The following is a 21,741-nucleotide window of genomic DNA, read 5'->3' on the forward strand; positions in this document are numbered from 1 at the left end:
TTTATTATTTATTATTTATTATTTATTATTTATTATTTATTATTTATTATTTAATATTTATTATTTATTATTTATTATTTATTATTTATTATTTATTATTTATTATTTATTATTTATTATTTATTATTTATTATTTATTATTTGTTATTTATTATTTATTATTACTTATTATTTACTACTTATTGTGAATTATTTATTATTTCTTATTTATTATTTCTTATTTCTTATTTATTATTTATTATTTATTATTTATTATTTATTATTTAATATTTATTATTTATTATTTATTATTTATTATTTATTATTTATTATTTGTTATTTATTATTTATTATTTATTATTTATTATTTATTATTTATTATTTATTATTTATTATTTATTATTTCTTATTTATTATTTATTATTTATTATTTATTATTTAATATTTGTTATTTATTATTTATTATTTATTATTTGTTATTTATTATTTATTATTTATTATTTATTATTTAATATTTACTATTTATTATTTATTATTTATTATTTATTATTTCTTATTTATTATTTATTATTTATTATTTATTATTTATTATTTATTATTTAATATTTATTATTTATTATTTATTATTTATTATTTATTATTTATTATTTATTATTTATTATTTATTATTTAATATTTATTATTTATTATTTATTATTTATTATTTATTATTTATTATTTGTTATTTATTATTTATTATTTATTATTTATTATTCATTACTAATTATTTATTATTTATTGTTTATTATTTATTATTTATTATTTAATATTTATTATTTATTAGTTAGTATTTATTATTTATTATTTATTATTTATTATTTATTATTTATTATTTATTATTTATTATTTATTATTTATTACTTATTATTTATTATTTATTATTTATTATTATTTTATTATTTATTACTATTTATTATTTATTATTTATTATTTATTACTTATTATTTATTATTTATTATTTATTATTATTTTATTATTTATTATTATTTATTATTTATTATTTATTACTTATTATTTATTATTTATTATTAATTATTATTTGTTATTTATTATTTATTATTACTTATTATTTACTACTTATTGTTCATTATTTATTATTTCTTATTTATTATTTCTTATTTATTATTTATTATTTATTATTTATTATTTATTATTTAATATTTATTATTTATTATTTATTATTTATTATTTATTATTTATTATTTATTATTTGTTATTTATTATTTATTATTTATTATTTATTATTTATTATTTATTATTTATTATTTATTATTTAATATTTATTATTTATTATTTATTATTTATTATTTCTTATTTATTATTTATTATTTATTATTTATTATTTATTATTTATTATTTATTATTTAATATTTATTATTTATTATTTATTATTTATTATTTATTATTTATTATTTGTTATTTATTATTTATTATTTATTATTTACTATTTATTATTTATTACTTATTATTTATTATTTATTATTAATTATTATTTGTTATTTATTATTTATTATTACTTATTATTTACTACTTATTGTTCATTATTTATTATTTCTTATTTATTATTTCTTATTTCTTATTTATTATTTATTATTTATTATTTATTATTTATTATTTATTATTTAATATTTATTATTTCTTAGTTATTATTTCTTATTTATTATTTATTATTTATTATTTATTATTTATTATTTAATATTTATTATTTATTATTTATTATTTATTATTTATTACTTATTATTTACTATTATATATTTATTATTTATTATTTTTTATTTCTTATTTATTATTTATTATTTATTAAATATTATTTACTATTTATTAATTACTATTTATTTTTATTATTTACTATTCAATATTTATTATTTATTATTTATTATTTATTATTTATTATTTATTATTTAATATTTATTATTTATTATTTATTATTTATTATTTATTATTTGTCATTTATTATTTATTATTTATCATTTTTTATTTATTATTTATTACGAGTATTTATTATTTTTTATTTATTATTTAGTATTTATTATTTATTATTTATTATTTATTATTTATTATTTATTATTTATTATTCATTATTTATTATTTATTATTTATTATTTATTATTTATTATTTATTATTTATTATTTATTATTTATTATTTATTATTTATTATTTATTATTTATTATTTATTATTTATTATTTATTATTTATTATATATTATTAGTATTAATTATTTATTATTTATTATTTAATATTTATTATTTATTATTTATTATTTATTATTTGTTATTTATTATTTATTATTTATTATTTGTTATTTATTATTTATTATTTATTATTTATTATTTATCATTTATTATTTATTATTTATTATTTATTATTTATTATTTATTATTTATTATTTATTATTTATTATTTATTATTTATTATTTATTATTTATTATTTATTATTTATTATTTATTATTTATTATTTATTATTTATTATTTATTATTTATTATTTATTATTTATTATTTATTATTTATTATTTATTATTTATTATTTATTATTTATTATTTATTATTTATTATTTATTATTTATTATTTATTATTTATTATTTATTATTTGTCATTTATTATTTATTATTTATTATTTATTACGAGTATTTATTATTTATTATTTATTATTTATTACTTATTATTTATTATTTATTATTTATTATTTCTTATTTATTATTTATTATTTATTATTTATTATTTATTATTTATTATTTATTATTTATTATTTATTATTTATTATTTATTATTTATTATTTGTCATTTATTATTTATTATTTATTATTTATTATTTATTATTTATTATTTATTATTTATTATTTATTATTTATTACGAGTATTTATTATTTATTATTTATTATTTATTACTTATTATTTATTATTTATTATTTATTATTTATTATTAATTATTTATTATTTATTATTTATTATTTATTATTTATTATTTATTATTTATTATTTATTATCTATTATTTATTATTTATTATTTATTATTTATTATTTATTATTTATTATTTATTATTTATTATTTATTATTTATTATTTATTATTTATTATTTATTATTTATTATTTATTATTTATTATTTATTATTTAATATTTATTATTTATTATTTATTATTTATTATTTATTATTTATTATTTATTATTTATTATTTATTATTTATTATTTATTATTTATTATTTATTTTTATTATTTATTATTCAATATTTATTATTTATTATTTACTATTTACTATTTATTATTTATCATTTACTATTATATATTTATTATTTATTATTTTTTATTTCTTATTTATTATTTATTATTTATTAATTATTATTTACTATTTATTAATTACTATTTATTTTTATTATTTACTATTCAATATTTATTATTTATTATTTATTATTTACTTTTATTATTTATTATTCAATATTTATTATTTATTACTTACTATTTACTATTTATTATTTATTATTTACTATTATATATTTATTATTTATTATTTTTTATTTCTTATTTATTATTTATTATTTATTAATTATTATTTACTATTTATTAATTACTATTTATTTTTATTATTTACTATTCAATATTTATTATTTATTATTTATTATTTATTATTTATTATTTATTATTTATTATTTATTATTTATTATTTAATATTTATTATTTATTATTTATTATTTATTATTTGTCATTTATTATTTATTATTTATTATTTATTATTTATTATTTATTATTTATTATTTATTATTTATTATTTATTACGAGTATTTATTATTTATTATTTATTATTTAATATTTATTATTTATTATTTATTATTTATTATTTATTATTTAATATTTATTATTTATTATTTATTATTTATTATATATTATTTATTATTTATTATTTATTATTTATTATTTATTATTTATTATTTATTATTTATTATTTATTATTTATTATTTATTATTTATTATTTATTATTTATTATTTATTATTTATTATTTGTCATTTATTATTTATTATTTATTATTTATTATTTATTATTTATTATTTATTATTTATTATTTATTATTTATTATTTATTATTTATTATTTATTATTTATTATTTATTATTTATTATTTATTATTTATTATTTATTATTTATTATTTATTATTTATTATTTATTATTTATTATTTATTATATATTATTAGTATTAATTATTAATTATTTATTATTTAATATTTATTATTTATTATTTATTATTTATTATTTATTATTTATTATTTATTATTTATTATTTATTATTTATTATTTATTATTTATTATTTATTATTTATTATTTATTATTTATTATTTATTATTTATCATTTATTATTTATTATTTATTATTTATTATTTATTATTTATTATTTATTATTTATTATTTATTATTTATTATTTATTATTTATTATTTTTTATTTATTATTTATTATTTATTATTTATTATTTATTATTTATTATTTATTATTTATCATTTATTATTTATTATTTATTATTTATTATTTATTATTTATTATTTATTATTTATTATTTATTATTTATTATTTATTATTTATTATTTATTATTTGTCATTTATTATTTGTCATTTATTATTTATTTATTATTTATTATTTATTATTTATTATTTATTACGAGTATTTATTATTTATTATTTATTATTTATTATTTATTATTTAATATTTATTATTTATTATTTATTATTTATTATTTATTATTTATTATTTATTATTTATTATTTATTATTTATTATTTATTAATTATTATTTATTATTTATTATTTAATATTTATTATTTATTATTTATTATTTATTATTTATTATTTATTATTTATTATTTATTATTTATTATTTGTTATTCATTATTTATTATTTATTATTTGTCATTTATTATTTATTATTTATTATTTATTATTTATTATTTATTATTTATTATTTATTATTTATTATTTATTATTTATTATTTATTATTTATTATTTATTATTTTTTACGAGTATTTATTATTTATTATTTATTATTTATTATTTATTATTTATTAATTATTATTTATTATTTATTATTTATTATTTATTATTTATTATTTATTATTTATTATTTATTATTTATAATTTATTATTTATTATTTATTATTTATTATTTATTATTTATTATTTATTATTTATTATTTATTATTTATTATTTATTATTTATTATTTATTATTTATTATTTATTATTTATTATTTATTATTTATTATTTATTATTTATTATTTATTATTTATTATTTATTATTTATTATTTATTATTTATTATTTATTATTTATTATTTATTATTTATTATTTATTATTTATTATTAATTATTTATTATTTATTATTTATAATTTATTATTTATTATTTATTATTTATTATTTATTATGTATTATTTATTATTTATTATTTTTTATTTATTATTTAGTAATAATAATTTATTACTTATAAAGAAAAATCACTGACAACATATATAGAAAAATAACTGAGCCATATTCTTGAAATTCAGGGAGTTAAAACAGCGAACTTGAAATTTTCTTGGGTATACCAGGGTTCGAACATTGAGTTGTGTGCTTATATTACATTTTGTATCATATCTATAGATTTATGTAATTGAATTTCTTGAAATTTAATATTTGGGCTTTGTTTGGTTCCGGAAGTATCCGATGGACTTTTCTTGGAATTCGAAAGGCTTACTGTGAATCTCTTCTAAGACCCGAAACTACATTTTTCTTAGTATGTTTACTAAGATGTTGCTAGCGCCCTCAATATTTGAAGGAACTGTTCAATAGACATTCTCTTAATGTGATGAAATATTTTTAATAAACTAAGAAATACACCTTCGGGTATGTGTTGACCACATCTGGTTTGACAAATATGAATACAGAAAAAATTTCAGATAACACTAAATATTTAAAAAAAGAACAAAGTTATTGAATAAAATATAAAACCCATCTAACTTACCATCCGCATACATTGAAGAAATGTCTCCAACACGTCTGGCTTTTATCACAAATGGAACCTTTACCTTATTCACTTTTTCAAATATACTTATAAGCTGTAAAACAGTCCATCCCTTGCCAGTGCCAAGATTATAGAATTTTATGCCAAGTCGCTCAGACATAATTTTCTTCAACGCAGCTATATGCCCTGTTGCCAAATCCATTACATGGATGTAGTCTCTTACTCCGGTTCCGTCCACAGTGTCATAATCACTGCCATATATTTCAAGAACTGGTTTTTTGCCAATTGCAACCTGACTAATATATGGCATTAAGTTCGTAAATTTTTTTGTTGGATCTTCTCCTATTTTTCCTGAAACATGAGCTCCAACTGGATTGAAATATCTAAGAGCAATGATATTCCAATTCAAATCTGCTTTTGATATATCTTTTAGCATTTCTTCAATAAAATATTTAGTTCTTCCGTATACGTTTGAAATATTTCCAGTGTGATCATATTCAGTTAAAGGCAATTTGCTTGGTTCACCATATACGGTACACGAGCTAGAAAATACTAAATTATAAACGTGATATTTTTCCATTGCTATTAAAAGGTTAATAATTCCAATCATATTATTTTTGTAATAAAGTAATGGAAGCTGCATCGATTCACCAACCGCTTTCATAGCAGCAAAATGTATAACTGCATTAATAGAATGCTTAGAAAAAATTTCGTCTATGCTATCTAGATTAAGCATATCACATTTATAAAAGATAATATTTCTCCCGGTAATTTCCTCTACCCTTTTCAGAGCAACAGGTTCACCATGTTCACCGTTAACAGAATTAGCAAAATTATCTAAAGCAACTACATTATACCCTGCTTCTGCAAGTGTTAATATACAGTGTGATCCAATATATCCTAAAAATATATCACTTATGAATTACAGGTACCTTTAAATTTTTATAATAAAATAAATTTTTAGATAAAATAAAATAGTAACACAATAAAAATTTAAACAAATTGTGAAATTTCGAGCGTGTCGTATTTTAATTTTTTTTTTATGAAAATACGAATACGGTTACGAAAATTTACGGTTATACAAAGAAATTCATTTTCACAACTAATGAAAGATAATAAAGTTGGGTCAAACCAATGGTTTGTATTGTAGCACTTTTCCCTTCAACAAGTGAAAATTCAGTCTCTGTACACCTATCAAACTATTAAAATTATTTTCATTCGTGTACAAAACTAGTTCTGGGATATTCAGGATGAACGATTTATGCAGTCTTTGAAATAAAGCAAAAATTAATATAAAGTGGGGTTAACATAATGCTCGATTTTAAGGGTTAATTGTGTGAGTTAACAAAAATAATTAAATTTTTTAATGTCAAGGAATTTACCGATAGCTTTTTGTGTTTATAGAAATTTGAAAAAGCTTGCGGTTTCGGAAATATAAGGTGTCAAAAAATCAAATATTACAAATTTCAAGAGGCGATAACTTGTGAGGGAGTGGAGATGAAAAAAAAATTTCTTTGAACGAAATGAACTATTTAATAAATCTAAAAGCTCCTAAAATTTCAAGCTTCTACAGGTTCTAATTTATTTTAGAACCTCGCTTTGAGTTATGTCACATAAAATCGTAAAATACCTTTTACAATAAGCACTTTAAGCGATAACTGACTGTATACGCATAAAATAATTCGCTACTTAAATGCATGTACGTTATTTGGAGTTTATAATACATGCGAATAAAACGCGTGACTGTAGAATGAGTTAACACCAATACTAATGTATATAGGGTAATACGTAGAGCATACGATTTCTATGAAAAAAGTCCCAGGTTCGAACCCTGAAAAATGCGATTTGCCAGATGAACTTTTTTTTTTCTAATCCCTTCAATTGTATTCAAATATATATATGTACATATGAATGTAATTTTTCAAATAAAGAAAAGGTTTAGGCAAAAACAAAATAATAATTTTATTCAAATATATGTATGTACATATGAATGTATTAAAATTTAGCATTTTACAGTTTTCCGTTTGGAACAATAAAAATAAAATTCTAACTACATACGTACATATATTCTGTATGTATATTTTTTTAAAGCTTGTTGACGAAACGTAATGTTCAAAACAATAACAAATGAAATATTAATATTCAGATGTCACAAAACATCTGATGTCTGATAAAAGCTGACATTTATTTACGTTAAGATTAATTCGATTATGCGAACCAAAAATATGTGAGATCATTATATTTTCAAATATTATTTATTTCTCGGTTTGTGTTTCTAATAATAACGTAAAACGTATCATTTATTTCTTGGTTTATGTTTATAATTATAAAAAGTATAAAAGAAAAACGAGCTTTTGTTATACAAAAATTTTTTCAGAAAATCTTAAAATCGAGCTATTTCGCGGCTAAAAAGATCCAATATCAGATTTTTCTGGCACCCTGGAGGCAAAACCCTATCTAATGCCTTTTGTCCCATGTCTCTAGCCCTTCTAGAAGTACCCGTACTTTTTGACACCTGAGAAGCAGCTACATATATATAACTAGTCGTGTGTGCTTGCAAGTATTATTCCTGTATTGCAAGCCTTGCAAGTATTATGCCTGTGGTTTTGAAATTGTGTTCCATTCTGTGGCTGAGATATTTTAAGTTTACCTTTTTTTTTAAAAAAAACAACTGTAATATGCATATAGATATGTTTTTTCCCAATATTTTATAAGATAAAACTTAAAATAAGAAAAGCTCTTAAAAATAATTACGAAAAAGTACATAATTAAACAAATAATTAGTTCCTTTGAGATCTAGTATCTTTTTAGTAATTTATTTTAGAACCTCGCTGTGAGTGATGTCGGATAAAATTGTAAAATACTTTTGACAATAAGTACCTTAAGCGATCAATTACTGTTTACGCATAAAATAATTCGCTAATAAAATCCATGCACATATGTATTTGAATTTCATAATACATGGGAATAAAACAAGAGAATGTATAATCAGTTAACACTAATACTAATACTATATAGGGTAATGCATATAGCATACGATTTCTATGTAAAAAGTCTCAGGTTCCGACCCTGTAAAATGAAATTAAAAAAGCTTGACCCTTTAGTTTAATTAATATCAGCAAGTTTCCGCCCCTAAATATTTTTCTGAAATTACCCTAAGTATTTGTAAATATTAAATGAAACAAAATTACATTTTCTCATTAATTTTATCCTAAAAATATATTTTGCAAGAAATTTAATGTACATAATTATGATAAAACAATGTAGATTGTATCATCTTCAACAATTTTCTTGAAACACAATTTATATAGAATACTTATTCTACCAAAAGTAAATAAAAATTACTCCTACAAGAAATAGTACCGTTTCGTAAAAAGCGGTGACAAAGCATTTGGAGGAGGTGAAGGCGGTAAAGGGGGATGGTGGGTGTAATTCTTACTTTTCTGAGACCCTGGAGGCAAAACATTATCTAATGCCATTTGTCCCATATCTCAAAACCTTCTAGAAGTACCCTTACTTTCTGGCACCAGAGAAGTAGCTATATGTATATAATGTAAAATCGACTTGACGATATTTTATATCGCTACGAGACTTAAAAATTGATATTTTGAAAGAGTCACGTTTGAAAGAAATTTATATGCGATTGTTGTCTATTCACGGGTTTTCACTTTTAAAAGAGTCGCCAACGCGTGTTTCTGATTTTAGCAGTACATGCGTTGATCATATTTTTTTGAGGTAACAAAGTCGTTTTAAAGGCTTTGACCTGGGGGCAGAAAATTTTAATTTAGGCATAATATCATAATATAAACTTATCATAATATGTTTTCGTTATCTTTAAAATACTTGTAATCTGTCTCCACGCAATTCTGATTCAGAAAATATTTCTCGTTAGAAAATAAACTTCTTGATGCTATCATTTCTTCGTTAACATGAGTGTTGGTATCCAGTTAAAACAGAAGCAAATCCGAGTCTTGCTTATGATAAATTCATTGAACTACTATAACAGTTATAACGATTCTGGTGGGAAATGTAGTATCTTATCCAGGTTTGATTATAATGTTTAGTTAAGTTTAAAAGGTACAACTCGTATAAAAAAAAAGAAAAATAAATAGTAGTACTAAGTAAGTAAACAAGTAAGAGAGGGGGGCTCCACCCGTACACCCGCGCAAAGCCCATGCACTAGGCCAACAGAAAAAGGCCCATCGGCAACCCCCGAAAACGCCCAACCACAAGAGACATTTATATATGTCTCTTGTGGTTGGGCGTTTATTGACATTTATATATTATAGTATTGATTGAAAATTGTTAAAAATGTAACTGTAAATTGAATAAATAAATAAAATAAAATAAAAAAAATAAAAATAACTTCTCAGGTGTCAAAAAGTACGGGTACTTCTAAAAGGGCTAGAGACATGGGACAAAAGGCATTGATAGGGTATTGCCTCTAAGGTCCCAGAAAAATGAGATATTGGAAGTTTTTAGCCCCGAAAAAATAAAGCTTGTTGAAATCAAAAACGTTCCGTTGTAACCCGCAAAATGGTAAAATTAAATAAGGAAATGTTTGATATTAAAAGCGATTGCATCTTTGATTATAAACACTTAAAATTGTAGACTAAATAAAAGTTGATACACATATTAAAATGTTTGATGTTAAACACTTGTAGTGTATAAATTAAATACAAAACAATTGTTAAACCGAAATTTGATTGTTAAAAATATAGTACATCCAATACCAAAGTGTTTATGTAATTGACACGTTATACGTACACATTTTAATTGCAAATTCAAACATTTTGGTTATTACCTATAAACGAAAATGGTCATTTAAAAACAATAATTATTATTATGGTAACTGTAAATTTTGTTTTAACAAAATATGCTTCATTTGAATTGATTTTAAAAAATTAAATTAATTTTAATTTCAAACATTTTGGTTATTAGCTATAAACGAAAATGGTCATTTAAAAACAATAATTGTTATTATGGTAACTGTAAATTTTTTTTTTACAAAATATGCTTCATTTCAATTGATTTTAAACACGTCATAATACGTCATAAACAAAAAAATAATTTAGCATAAATTTTAGTTGTTACTTTCACACGAAAAGTGTAAACTACCAACAATGATTGCAATTATGGGTACTGTAAATTTTATTTCTTAAAATATATAGTACATTCGATTTTGAATTCAAACACTTCGTGATTTTTTTTTTTTTTATTTTTTTTTCATTTATTTATTCTTTATCTCATGAGAGCCCAATCGCTCGAATAGAGTGTATAAAATTCATAGGTATATATAATATACAATAACAAAATTTGTAAATAATTAACTTAAAAATATCTAAATTATTCCAATGCAAAATAATGATTAATCTAATTTCTTAACATATTCATCCAATAAAAGAAAAGAAAAAGTAGAAAACAATATAACAAAAATGATATAAGAAAAAAAAAAAAAGCTAATTTGATTTTAATGCGAAAACAAGTATGTATTTTAAATTTGGTTTAAATAAAAGTCCCTGACTACTGCCTTAAATTTATCTAATTCATTAATTTTAAATTCATTTTCTAATTCATTATAGTTTCTATACGCTATGTTGTATATAGTATCTTGTCTATTAAAACTAATATTTGATGATAATATTCTTAAGTTTTCAGCCGTTCTTGTATTGTAGTTATGATAGTTTTTATTGACGGGTGGTGAAATACATGTATTTATGTTGTTATTTAGTATCATGTGTATTTGTGTTACCAAGTTGTATTTAATGTAAAGATGCAGAGGCAAAATTCTGTGTTCTTTGTGAATATATTTTGTAGAAGTTCTGTGTTTGTAGCCGAAAAGATTTTTGATTGCCTTATTTTGTAGTTTTTGAATTGCGTTTAAATTTTTGACAGATGTGTTTCACCATATGTGAATGGAGTAGGAAATGGTACTGTGAACATACTATAATAAAGCGATCTTTTCATTTTTACAGGAACTCTATTATTAATTAGCGAAAAAACTCCAGCTATTCTTCTGGCCTTCTTGATCTGCTTTTGTATTTGCATGTTCCACGTGAGACTGCTGTTAATTATAACGCCCAGATAATTATAAGCTTCAACCATTTCTAGATTCACATTATTGTATTTGATATTTATAGTTTGATTTGGTTTTTTTTTATTATCATATACTTCGTTTTTTTAGCGTTAACTGTAAGTTTATGTTTCTCCCCCCAGTCATTTATTATAACTAGATCTTCTTGTATCGCGTTTTCTACTTGATTTAACGATTTGTGACTGTATATAATTGCCAGGTCATCGCCATACATGAAGGGATTTCCCCTTAATTTTATATCTCCAAAACCACTCATATAGCAGGAAAACAGAGTTGGTCCTAGTGAACTACCCTGTATCACCCCATATGGTACATTATGTAGATCACTTTTAATTTTATCACACTCCGTGTATTGCTTTCTTTCACTTAAATAACTTTTGAACCAATCGAATTCCTTACCCTTGACACCACATTCATGTAACATTTTTAATAAAATACCTCTGTCTATAGAATCGAACGCTTTCTGTAGATCGAAGAATACGATCTTAACTGTTTTTTTTCATCGATTGCTAATTGTATTTCTGAAACCACGTCAAACAAAGCTCCTTGAGTACTAGAATTTTCCTTGAGATAGTGATGCATTTATTAGACATTTAATATTTTTTGAAATCTCTTCCTTGCATATTTTTATTAACTTATGTGAAATTTCATCTACGCCTACTGACCCTGAGTTCGAGATTTTAGCAATAAGTTTTTTTGTTTCATATTCATTAATGAATTTGAATTTAAATTCTTTTTCTGTTCTCAACTTCGGAAAATATATGCTGTCAAATTTTTAGGCCATTTTTTCACCTACTGTACAGTAATACGAATTGAATTTATTAATTCTACTAAATTTTTCCGTTTCACCAATGTCCAAGTTTGAGAAAAAATCATCTTTTCGCATGTTTGACGAATTTATTATTTGTTTTACAACAACTCTTTTTTGGGTCGCCTTCTGCTTGTTGAAATTTTTTACAATCATATTGTTCCCTTTTTCTTCTTTTAATAGTTGTCAATCTATTCATCCAATACTTATATTTTGATTTGAAATACTCAGAACTTCCATTCTGCATGTATTTCCCATACCAGTAATTTTTTCTTTGAATTAGTTTAGCGCACTCGTCGTTTATCCATGGTGCAGTATATTTACTACATTTTCTATTAATTTTTTTGACAACGGTAGCTCTGTTTACTATATTTTCACGCTAAATGTCAGGTCATCTACTATGTTATTAACTTCAATATCTTTGACGACATATCTACTTAACTCATTTTTGACATATTCATAATTGACTTTTTTAATCAGCTGTTCATTTTTTTCAGTATTGTTTATATTTTGTAAATTTTTAATTTCCACGATCATACCAAGATGATCAGAAATATCGTGATGAAAAAGGGAAATATGTACTCCAGCATTAGGATCATTTACCAATATATGGTATAAATTAGAAATTGGTCTAGTGATCTCTTTGTTACATAAACGGAAACCATTGGATTCTACAACAGATAAGTAACTTTGTACATTTTTATCTATTTCATTATTAATGTTAAAGTTGAAATCTCCTAAAACGATTGAATTTTGGTTTTTTAGGTGTTCCAAATGTGAGTCCAGCTTTTGAAAAAATACCTCAACACTATTTGCAGAGTTTTCAGGAGGTCTATATATAGCAGAAATGGTAAAATATCGTTTTTTCAACTTGATATTTACCCTCACAATACTGTTGTATTCATCACAAAAGATGTCTTTCCCAGAGTACCGCAGACTGTTATGGATAAATAAGCCAGCACCACCCCGACTCTCGTTTTTCTACATGATAGAACCTTATTGTAATATCCAATATTTACTAAATCTGCATCTACTTCTAGTATTCACGTTTCGGTAACAGCAATTATGTGTACAATACAATTAAGCGTATCTAATAAAAATGTTAAATCATCTAATTTGTGTTTTAAGCTTCGAGCATTTATATAAAGGACTGTTATTGACTCTTTTTCTTCTAAGATAACTTCGTTAATGTTATAATAAGTTTTGACATGGGTAAAAAAAGGCAAATCACATGAAATCTCATTCAGCATTTAAATTAGATTCGTGTAAAACCCTTATTATTTTTGATGTCGCTGACCTTCTGATAAATAATTTGCCATTTTTTACCCACACGAATTCAATTTCTTTTTTTCTTTTTAAATCTAGCTCGTTTATGTAACAGACTGAAGTATCTTGTTAATTTTTCATTAATGAAAATAGGACCGTTTATATTTGAATTTTCATCTTGAATTACATTTGCTGTAAGTTTTTTGTTTTTTATAGCTTTCATGAAGACAGCTTTAGTTTCTAAATTAGAAAATTCGACTATTATATTTTCTGGCTCACCTGACTTTTTAGACTTTTTAGAAGCTCTGAAAACATCAACGCCATCTTTTTGTTCCAAGTTTAAACCAACTTTCTGAGCAATACGTTGCACAATTAACGCAGGTTCTTTTTCCGGAATGCTAACTGTTGCGCCGCATATTTCAACTTGGTTTTGTAATTGATGTTGTTTTATCTTTTCAACTTCTATTCTGGTGTGTGTAATATTATCCTTTAGTTGTTTGTTTTCATTTCGTAGCTTAATATTTTCCTCTATCAAGCTATTTATGTAATCTTTTATCTCTCTAACTTCATCTTGTATTGATTGAATACTATTGTGTTGAGAAGTTTGGTTTTCAATTATGACTTCTAACTTCCTGTATACTGTTTTTATGTCCATTTCAGTTTCAGACGTATGCCTACTGCGCTCATTTCCAGGAGTATTCGCAAGGCCTATGTTTGCAGATTTACGTTTTTGGCGCTTGAGTTTACATTGTTGGCAAAACCAAATTTTTTCTGGATTTTGGACACACTCACGGATGACTTCAATATCCATTGCTGAACATTGGCTGCAGTACCATTTTTTGCAGTCTCCATCACATTGAATCCCATTATTCGTTCTCAGATTAATTTTTTTTTGCATTGGTTACAATTGTTATTGTTATTACTCGACATTTTGACAGTTTTTTTTGATTTTAACCAAATACCGAAATAGTTTAAGAAAAACGAAATCATTTTACATTTACTATGTTCGTTTTTAGCACTTTTCCGAAAAATTTTTGAAAAAAAGTGCTTACTAGTTTCACTCTGTCCGTCCGTCCGTCCGTCCGTCCGTCTGTCCGTGTGTCTGTTTACAAAACTTTTACACCCTTGAAGATAGTAAGCTGAAATTTTGTATGTACATAGATCTTTATTAGAAACTTATTTTCATAGAACAAAATTTTTATCTATCTCCCCCCCTGTAGAAGTTATACCCCTCCAAAACCCTTAAAATGGCCTTTTTTAACTATTTGTTGCAATGAAACCATAAGCATTTTTGAAATTTTTCAAACGCATAAATATATATATCTATATACTATAGTTAAACTTTAGAAAAACAAAATGGTAGTTCAAATTTACCGTTGTCTAAAGTCTTTTTTTTTTCCAAATTTTTGATTTCGTTTTCTTCTAGACCCCAGCCTGTAGAAGCTTGAAATTTTAGGGGCTTTTAGACATTAACAAATAGTTAATTTCGTTCGAAGAAAATTTTTTTCCATCTCCACCACCTCACAAATTATCGCCTCTTGAAATTTGTAATATTTGAATTTTTGGCACCTTATATTTCCTAAACCGCAAGCTTTTTCAAATTTCTATAAACACAAAAAGTTAACGGTAAATTTCGTGACATTAAAAAATATAATTATTTTTCTTAACTCACAAAATTAACCCTTAAAATCGAGCATTATGTTAACCCCTCTTTATAATAATTTTCGCTTTATTTAAAAGACTGCATAAATCGTTCATCCCAAATTTATGCAATCCTAGAAATAGTTAAATATGAATGAAAATAATTTTAATAGTGTGATAAGTACACTTAGACAGTATTTAAAAGCAGAATTTTCACTTGTTAAAAGGAAAAGTGCTACAATACAAACCATTGGTTTGACCCAACTTTATTTTAATATGTTTTAGTTTAAATATAATATTTAAATAGGTTAATAATACATAAACTTAAATAAATAAGGTCTTAAAGAAACTTAAATAAATAAGACCTTATAAATAATATTTTCACTACATGCTAATTTTAAAAAATAATTTTGGTTTTATAAAAAATAAAATACACCGAAAATCATTAAAAAATATTCGTAGATGCACATCGTATATCATATAAACAGAAATGTGGAAAGTTAGTTTTCTATCTTCATTCTTCTTTCGGTAAAATTTATGTTTTTAAAAATTCTTAAAATCAACAGTTCTTAAATTAAAAAAAATAATTTATAATATAAATTAGTAAAGAGTTCAAATTGTACTTTTGGCTATTTTGTTAACAAATTATTGTTAATAAAAATTACTGAAATAATTTTTTTTTAAATGTAAACATACACAGGGATAAAAATTATAGAGAATTTTTATGACTTTATTACATTATCACACTTTTTTATATATTATTAAATTAATTTTTATAAATTATTTTCTAGTGTTATTTAAATTGTTATCAAGTGTTATTTTTTGGGTTTTTAGTCTACAAAACAATTTTCGTGTATCTGTATACTTTTACCTTAATATACAATTCCTTAAAAGCTTTTTGATCACATAATGGGCATTAAAAAAATGTCGATAGCAACAGTGAAAGCAATTGTTGACAACTCAAGTACAATTTCTCCACATTTTTATGAAACTAACAGTCCAACAAGGAATATTATTTCGACATCTCTTATTCCATCTATACAAAATGAAGAAATCATAGAAGAAACAAATATCGAATTATTCAATTTATTAGCTTGCTGGGGATTTTCAAGTCTTTATAAATATTTCGAAGATCAGTGTATAGATATTGAAATACTTAAGGTTTTATTAGAAAAAGATTTGGATGAAATTTTTCGCAACCAAAAAATTGGTTCTAAAATTGCTTTTAGACAAAAGTTCTTACAATGGAGAACGGAGAACGTAAGAAAACATCAATTGAAATAGCTTTTTAAAAATGTTACACAATGTTGCCTTTTATAGGGAATAGTAAATTCAGATTCCAATATCGAAAAATTAGAAATACAAAAAATATTTCAGGAAGCTTTAGTTAGCCAAAATTTAAGACTTTGCACTGCTTCGCCTATTTCTGAAGGATCATGAAAGAAATGCGCAGATCAAGATCAGCTTCACCATGGCAAGCAGGACCTGTGTCGAAAACATTTGCAAGTAATAAATTATAACGCCAACTAAGCTTATGTTGTTGTTTTCTAATTAAATTTGTATTCAAGGATCTTGATGAAATTTTGGAATCATGTGCAACAGGACATTTCGTTTTAAATGATTTCAGTCAAAACAACGCCCTCGGAGAGACATCTAAGAATATTCTTTAGATGCTATATGCAATTGGTATCTGAAAAGAAATCAACAACTTTCTAGAAAAGATTTTTTAGCTATTTCTAAAGAGATTGAAAAACAATTCAACGATGACATGGTTTATTTAAAAAAAAATATATCTTGTTGATTATAAATAAACATAAATTTGAGATTTCAAATTTCATTCATGGACATTATTATATCCATAAAAAAAAATTGCTTAGAATTATTTCCATTATCTTGTAGAAGTTAATAGCTATTTATAATAGACATAATTTTAAAACTGAACGAAATTAAATTTAAAGGGAACTATTGTCTAGTAAACTTTAATTTTAGTAAAAAAATTCTATTTAAAAATACATTGTACGTTCTTTATATATAAATGTATATAAATGTTATTATGTTTATATATAAAGGACTTAATATATGTAATTTAATCACAAACGTTGGAAATTACTTTTCTAAATTTCTAAAATATTTACATTTTCTTTTTATTGAATTAGAATATATACTACATTAACCCTAAAAGTAAGTCAAATGAAAGTCCTAGTGGTAGACTTTACAGTCGGTATTACAATATAAAAAGACGGTTTACAAAAATTGGTTTAATACAGCAGCTTACAACTTCATCCGAAGAGGTGCCTGATGACTCAAATTTTAAAGATATTACTTCTGAAGATAAATTTTTTCTTAACGTTAAAATTACACATATTTAAGTTTTCTGTATTTATAGATCATTCGGATGACATAAAGTAACTTCAATTGTGTTGTGAACCTTGGGAGGAAGTTAAAAACAATGGCAGACCACTTTTTACGATAGAAGAAAGGATATAATAACTATAAATAAAACAGCACTTATTGTCGAAAAGTGGCCTTTATTTAAGCACCCTCTATGTTATCTTATACATTTTGACTTCGAAAAACTTTACCCTTCAAAAGAAAACCACTTCATAAATAGATGGGACACTTTCAAAGTCAAAATAAAATAAATTTTTAACAACAAAATAAAAGACGGGTCTCTCCACATTTTAAATAAATTGAATTCGACAGATAAATCAGACAGTAAGTTTGTAATAATTATAATTAAATAATAATTATGATCATATATACCAGTTGATTCCGAAATATTCATATATTAAATTGAAATTCCTCAGGGTTTGTCTATGCTTACCGAAACGCTGAGTTTTGAAGAGACAGCTTCAATAGTTTCAACTGTTGCAACACTTTATATGGTAACAACTCATCTTTTCAGCACTTCGTATCTCGGCAGATGTAAAAGAAAACTAGAAAACAGCACATATTTCACAAATTCCAAGGAATTTCTCCTTACAGTATAAAAATTACAGATTCAGCTGTTGCATAATTAAAAAATAAAATAATCAGTTTCTAATATAAAATCTTGTACAACCAATTTTAGGTTCGGTTGATCATTTAATTTTAGACCTGTTACATGCGCTATTGCCGCCATCAATTAGACATTGCTCCAGTAGCACGGAATTAGATTGAAAAAACGAAAAATTTTGAAATCAACTATAAAGGATTCACAACAGTCGCTTTTAATTAAGGTTTCCCCGCCAAACAATATCTATCCAGCAGTTGATGAGCTCTCCGCTAAATTAAGAAAACAGGGACAAACCCTTCAGCCAGCAATTATTTTTAATGTAAGTGACAACTCATATTTAGTATACTACGACGACATTAAGTACAAATTTGATCTCTTACTTCCCGCACTTGGCACTTGCTTTAAGGTTTTTTTGTTTTAAATTTAAAGTACTCTGAAGTTTTAAAAGCGGTTTGGATTTTTATTCAAAAGTTTTTTTTTGAAATTGATTCTACTGAAAGAGTTTCTCCGGATATTTTGGTTTTAATAAACGAGCTTAATAAAAAATGTCAATTTGCTATATATGTAAAACTAGTTCATTTAGTGAAGTGCAAACTCTGATTTATCACTATAAATATTTTCACAATTTACTTCCAACTGATCATTATGTTTGTCTTAATTGTAAACAAATCTACAATTTAAAAAGTTTTAAACGCCATTTTTCTCGTTCTTGCAAAAATATATAATTTTTTAGAAAAAGAAACTTCTAAACCCAATGCAACAGAAATTCCTTTCACTTTTAAAAGTTCACCAAATTCATTACAATTAGAAGATGAAAACCAAAAACAAAATATAGAACAATTTCAGTTCCGAAAAAGTGTGATCGAAAATATTGCTATCGAATTAAAATGTAAATTTTATGGAAAAAAAATCTTTCCCGAAAAATTGTCGAAGAAATTTTGAATGATTAGATAAATGAAGTAGATAAATTTTTAATCGAATGCTTAAACAAAGAAAATTATAAGAAAATTAAGGGTATAAAACCACTTTTAGAGAATCCTTTTGAAGACATCAAAACATTTCATCAATTTAAACAAATCTTAATATTGAAAGATTTGTATAAAGATCCTTTAGAGTTTAATATCAATAGTGAAATGGAAACAATTTCCGGCAGGAATCCTTCTTTTAAATCTAAGGACTCCCTAAGGAGTAATCCTTTGGGGTCACATGCAGGTCAACACGCTATTGGTGCAGTTTATCACAGCTTTCCTTGCTTGCCACAGTGGTTGTGCTCCAAATTGGAAAATATTTTTGTCGCAATGCTTCTTTATAGTAAATATAAACGTTACGATATTAATTCTATTTTTTACAAACTTGTTCATGAGATAAAATTGTTGGAAGAGGAAGGCATTACAATAAAGTTAAAGTCCGGTCGTTTACAGAAAGTTTACTTTGTGTTAGGTCTTGTATTAGGTAATAATCTTGGATTGAATACAGTTTTAGGTTTTAGCAAAGGATTTAATTCAAGGTACCCTTGTCGCATTTGTAATTTGTCAAAATCTGATATACAATCAAAAGTAAGTGATAATTCAAACTTTTATAGAACGATAAAACAATATGACTCTGCTGTGTTACTTTACCCCGAATTAAACAAACGAATATTAAAATCAGAAATAGAATCTATTTTCAACGAAATTAAAACTTTTCACGTTGTGCAAAATTGTTCAGTTGATATAATGCATGATATATTTGAAGGAGTGTGTCACTACGTTATTTGTAAAGTATTATTGCAGTTCATTATTATTGCAGTGCACCGTTGATAAATTTTTTACCGTAGATACCTTAAAAAACAGAGTCATACTTCTTAATTATGGAGATACTGAAGTAGGAAATTTGTGCTCTGTTATTAAAATTGAACATTTACATAAAAACAAAATCAACATGTCCGCGAGAGAAATGTGGACATTTATTAATTTTTTAACTTTAGTAATAGGAGACCTTATATTTGAAGGTAACCCTCACTGGAAATTAGTTATTTTATTAAACCAAATGTTAGATATTGCAACACTAAATACTTTAATTTCGTCGCATCACTCATTATATATTGAAATGTTTAATGAAACATTAAAACCTTAATTTCATTTTGTAACCCATTATCCTTTGGTGATGAAAAGAATTGGGCCTTTACATTATGTTTGGTCTTTCAGATATGAATCTAAACATAAAGTTTTGAAAAGTTATAAAAATTTCTTTAACCATCAAATCTTTTCTCATATTTTCTAGCCGGCTCACTCAAGGAGAAGGAATAACCCTGAAATATCTGATAAATCGAAATCCGCAGTTTGTTTTGAAAAATCCACATTTTATTCTGAATTATGCAACATCGTTTATTCATCGTCATTAGAAAATAGTTTTTCGTACGAATTTATAATTTATCATAAAATATGTTACAAAAAAGATCAATTATTACAAATTTCTAAAGAAAATAAAGTACAAGTATATTCCATAAAAGATCTATTTCTATATAAAGAAACTTCCCTATTGTTGTATGTAAAAAATTATTACTTGAATATTCTGCCCATTTTCAGTCATACGAAATAGTAAGTGAAGATGACCAGTTATTAGTAATCGATATCAAATTTTTCCATGGACCGCCGATTCATAGTAATTTTTCCCCTAACGGCAAATCTTATATAAAACTAAAAAAATTTTAGACGATTCGAATGTATTCGCTTAATCTGAAGTTTTTTAAAATATTTATCTTTTATGTAGGCGTAAATATGTAGAATATTATGTTAATGAATTAAAGAAATTAAGGGTATTTAGATATGAATACTTCAATATTTAAATATGAAAACTTCGTAATTGAAATTTTCTTGGAGTATTATTGTGGTTTTGGGTTTGCACTTACATAATATATTTTATTTTTGCGTTATTTGTCTAACTATGTA

At 21.9% G+C, this 21,741-nt stretch overlaps 1 protein-coding gene across 1 annotated transcript in view; it reads right to left on the reverse strand.

Moving 5' to 3' along the window:
* LOC129616829 (UDP-glucose 4-epimerase-like) overlaps positions 1 to 21,741 on the reverse strand; it is a 105,219-nt gene that overhangs the window by 39,921 nt on the left and 43,557 nt on the right. Inside the window, exon 2 of the mRNA XM_055532376.1 lies at positions 6,008 to 6,907. Coding sequence (XP_055388351.1) covers positions 6,008 to 6,743 — 736 coding nt within the window. The 5' untranslated portion in view covers positions 6,744 to 6,907. The remainder of the gene's footprint in view (positions 1 to 6,007; positions 6,908 to 21,741) is intronic.

This window comes from Condylostylus longicornis, unplaced genomic scaffold (genome assembly GCF_029603195.1).
Source record: "Condylostylus longicornis isolate FDR11 unplaced genomic scaffold, ASM2960319v2 ptg000299l, whole genome shotgun sequence".
Lineage (NCBI taxonomy): Eukaryota > Metazoa > Arthropoda > Insecta > Diptera > Dolichopodidae > Condylostylus > Condylostylus longicornis.